The 4,353-nt window shown below is 36.1% G+C and overlaps 1 protein-coding gene across 1 annotated transcript; it reads left to right on the plus strand.

Annotated features, from left to right (window-relative positions):
• The first annotated feature begins 724 nt into the window (after nucleotides 1–724).
• LOC146921233 (formin-like protein 4) lies at nucleotides 725–4,140 on the plus strand. The gene is made up of 2 exons (XM_085714675.1): nucleotides 725–2,252; nucleotides 2,345–4,140. The coding sequence occupies exons 1-2, from the start codon at nucleotides 1,102–1,104 to the stop codon at nucleotides 3,564–3,566; spliced, it is 2,373 nt and encodes a 790-aa protein (XP_085570801.1). The 5' UTR covers nucleotides 725–1,101; the 3' UTR covers nucleotides 3,567–4,140.
• The last annotated feature ends 213 nt before the right edge of the window (nucleotides 4,141–4,353 follow it).

A 4,353-nucleotide genomic window follows, 5' to 3' on the forward strand; every position in this document is an offset into this window, starting at 1 on the left:
TTTGTAGGAGTGGATCTTAAGCCATTTATTAGTATTCATGTTAAGCCAATTTCCAAACTCGATGATGGAAGTTCTTGGATCATTTGAGCAATGGAATAATCTCCGAAGTTTGCATATTAAAATCGTTTTTCAAGGTTAGGGTCACTCAATGTTAGAGTACCAAAAAATTATTAAGAGTGAATAATCCGAACAAAAAAAAAATTATTAAGAGTGAATCACTATTATAGTCCTTAAAATTTATGGGATTGAATAATTTGATCCCAAATGTATGGGATTGAACAAATTAGTCTTTACTATTTAAAGCTGGCCGATTCATTCCATCCCGTTGTCTAACAGTGTTTGAAATGCTAAATTGGGACATGTCACATGTCCACTTGAAGCATGTTTCTAGAACTTTGTTTAAGACTTTCATTTGTATTTTGCAAATGGAGATCAAATTACTTTACCTCTTACAATCTCCAAAACCAAATGGTGATTCACTCCCTAATTAATTAGGTGTACCCCACTCTTCACACCAAATAATACCCACTATTGAATTCAATCATAGGGTTGGCCCTAACAAGACCATTAAGTCATCAAAAACCTTAATGGAATTGGTTCTCATTCTTCTTATTTTTTTAATAAGGGTGGCAAATATTTTATAATGTATTTTATATATCAAAGCTAAGTCAAAATTTGGATAACTTTTATAGCATTTAAGAAGACCTTTGAATGATATGATAGTACCACTTCAAACCTTTACCTAAACATGTTTGACATAGCAACAGTAGCGTCACTTTCAACCATTTTGCATTTGCATGTCCACTTCTAAACTTTCAACTCTAGACCAAATATTGCCATCAAATTACTAACTTACCCCTAAAATACAACCTTCATGTATATCAAAAGTTCAGGGTCATGTTAGTCATTGCAACAACCAATAGAACAATAACTTCTTCTATTTGTGATTTATGGAAAAGGTCAACTACCAAAACCAATAGCACAAGACAAAGAAGAAAACAAAACTTGCAATGATCATCAAAAAGAAAAAAAACATAAAAGCATATCTTATTTTAGAAACCTCATTGTAATTGTAATTCTAATCTTTGTTCCTCTTCATTCATGTCTTTGAACATGATGTTTCTTCTTCTAAGCCATGTTCTTATTTTACAAACTTTTCTAATACCAACTTTCTATTGCCAAACAAATTCTCCTCAAAACATTGAAACTTTGTATCCTATTGAAATTCCAGAACAAGCCACAATAACACAACCTCCTAAACCACAAGAATCACCACCACCATCACCATCATCATCATCATCACAAGGACCAGTAGCATCAACATCATCCACAAATTCTTCTTCAAATAGTAAGATAGTAACTGCTGTAGCTGCAACTGCAGCAGGAACATTAGTCCTTTCTGCTCTAATTTTCTTCTTTGTTAATAAGTGTTGTAGAGCAAAGAGAAGAAATGTGATTGTAAACAATAACAACACTTCTTCTAGACCTAGTTTAGAACATAGAAATGCTGTGCCTCAAGCAAAAGTTTTTGAGAAAATTGAAGGTAACATAAAAGGACTTATTGTTGATGAAGATGGTTTAGATGTTGTTTATTGGAGAAAACTTCAAGATCAAAATAGTAATAAGGATTTGCAAAAGGGTGTTGTTTTGGATAGTCCTAAAAACAAACAAGGTTATGATCATGAAGAAAAACAAGAGAAAAAATCAAAGTCTATTCAAGAAATGCATTTGCTTAGAGGACAATCTTCAACCTCACACATGAATATATTTCCACAAGAATCATATACAATTATGAAAATTACTCCTCCTGCTCCTCCTCCTATGGTTCCTTCTACTCAACCATTTTCTCTAAACCTTCTTCCTTCATCACCAAAACCACCCTCCACTTCTTTTTCATCAATTCCAAATATGGCAAATCATGCAGCACCAATAATAAAGAGTCAAAAACCGCCGCCACCTCCTCCTCCACCACCAGTACCTGACAGAAAAATCTCAGCGCCGCCACCACCTCCTCCACCAATTCCAAATAGAAAAAGTCCTTCACCGCCACCACCGCCGCCACCGAAGACAGGTGGATTGAAATTGAAGTCATCATCAAAACCACCGCCTACCCCTATTGAAACAAGGTCTACCAAAAGTGAGCAAGGAAGTTCTTCAAGTGAAGTAAAATTGAAACCATTGCATTGGGATAAGGTGAATACTAATCTTGATCACTCTATGGTGTGGGACAAAATCGACCGCGGTTCTTTCAGGTAATTCAAATATACTAGATTTTCTAAAATTATTTTGTAAAAATGTTGATCATCTGTTTCAATATTTATGAAGTTTTTTTCTTAATTTTCAGGGTTGATGATGATCTTATGGAAGCTCTATTCGGGTACGTTGCAGCCAAACCAAAGAGTAACACGCCAAAAGGAAAAGAATCAACAAGTCCAAGCAGGGATGCATCAACAAATGCTTTCATTCTTGACCCTAGAAAATCACAAAACACTGCTATAGTTTTGAAATCTCTTGCAGTCTCACGAAAAGAAATCATCGATGCACTTGTTGATGGTCAAGGCCTTAATGCAGATACCATTGAAAAGCTTTCTAGAATAGCTCCAACAGAAGAAGAGCAATCCAACATACTCGAATATGAAGGAGACATAGCAAAACTTGCAGCAGCTGAATCTTTCTTGTACCACATCCTCAAAGCTGTTCCTTCGGCATTTAAGCGCTTAAATGCGATTCTATTCAGGTTGAATTATGACGCCGAAATTGTAGAAATTAAGGAGTTTCTACAGACACTTGAGCTCGGGTGTAAGGAGCTTCGAAACCAAGGAGTTTTTGTGAAGCTTCTTGAAGCAGTTCTTAAGGCCGGAAACCGCATGAATGCAGGTACTAATAGAGGCAATGCTCAAGCTTTCAACTTGGTTTCTTTAAGGAAGCTTTCTGATGTTAAGAGCACTGATGGGAAAACTACATTGCTTCACTTTGTTGTTGAAGAAGTTGTCCGTTCCGAAGGAAAACGCGCGGTTCTTAACCGCAACCATAGTTTGAGTCGTAGTAGCAGTAATAGGAGCAGCAGCAGTAGTAGCAGCAGCGGAGACTCTAAGAATTCTACTACTTCAAATGAACAAAAACAAAGGGAATATACAACACTAGGATTAGCAATTGTAGGAGGGGTCAGTTCCGAGTTTTCCAATGTAAAGAAAGTTGCTCTAACAGATTACAACAGTTTTGTTGGTTCTATCTCAGCACTCTCTGCAAGGATAGTTGAAATTCGACAACTTGTTTTGCAGTGTGGAAATAATGGTAAAGGAGGAAAGTTTGTGAGAGAGATGAACCACTTTCTTGAAAATGCTGAGAAGGAATTGCAATTGGTGAGGGAAGAACAAATAAGGATAATGCAGCTTGTTAAGAGAACAACAGAATATTATCAAGGAGGAGCATCAAAAGACGGTGCAGGAGAACAGACTCTTTATCTATTTGTGATAGTGAAGGATTTTCTCGGAATGGTTGATCAAGCCTGTATCGAGATTGCTCGTAACATGCAGAAAAAGAAGACACCTAAGGCAAAATTTTGAAAAAACGTTTACGTCCGCAATTTGTCCATGACGTGAAAACCGCAGATTTAAAACCTTGTACGACAAATTAAGGGTAGAAGTCAGCAGAGGCACTAGCACAAAGGACTTTCTGAAGTTTCAAACCTGCTGGAACATAGCATGTCAGAGAATTCCAGGTTTGGCTTAACTGATTCAACTTTCTCCAGTTGGACTGTTTCCAAAAAGGAGTTGAAGTTTTGAAAGTCAAGTTGAAAATGATGAGATTATGTTGTTTCATTCAAATTCTGCATGAGATAGATAACAAACTATGGATGCTTGGACCCAAAACAGTGCTACTAAACATTGGAGCTTCTGAAACACAGTGATAGCAGGGAATGCTTCTGCAATGACAGGTTCAACTTGTTTGTTGCAAATTCAGAAGCTAATAGGTCATTTTCCTTGCGATGTTGTCATTTTTTCAACGTCCAAATGTAAGTGTTACTTGTATAGAGAACTATTGTTCATGAGCATTTTTGAAGTCTAGTGTATACAGATGTTGGATTCTTTTAGCATTAACCAGAACTTGCTTAATACATTGCTTTCTATTGTTTTTGTAGCATTCCAATGCAAGAATTATGTTTGAATTCTTAACTTACTTTGAAAATATTCCACCATTTCTATCCTTTCTCATTCAGTTTCTCTAAGAAAGCTTTTTTGCTTAGAAGAACAATTCTCCAACCTAACTTCAACGTCACTAGAAAAAAGAATAAGAACAATGCTCTTAACTCTAAAAACCAGTTTAAGAAAGACCATTAGAAAAAGTCTACTG

Source organism: Medicago sativa, chromosome 5 (assembly GCF_051527215.1).
Source record: "Medicago sativa cultivar Bolivia chromosome 5, Bolivia_mono, whole genome shotgun sequence".
NCBI lineage: Eukaryota > Viridiplantae > Streptophyta > Magnoliopsida > Fabales > Fabaceae > Medicago > Medicago sativa.

What these genes read in the sequence shown, in the direction of transcription:
- LOC146921233 (XM_085714675.1), top strand. Translation starts at nt 1,102, where the DNA reads ATGTCTTTGAACATGATGTTTCTTCTTCTAAGCCATGTTCTTATTTTA. An exon ending in ATCGACCGCGGTTCTTTCAG is followed by an intron (nt 2,253 to 2,344) that starts GTAATTCAAATA and finishes CTTAATTTTCAG; the next exon opens with GGTTGATGATGATCTTATGG.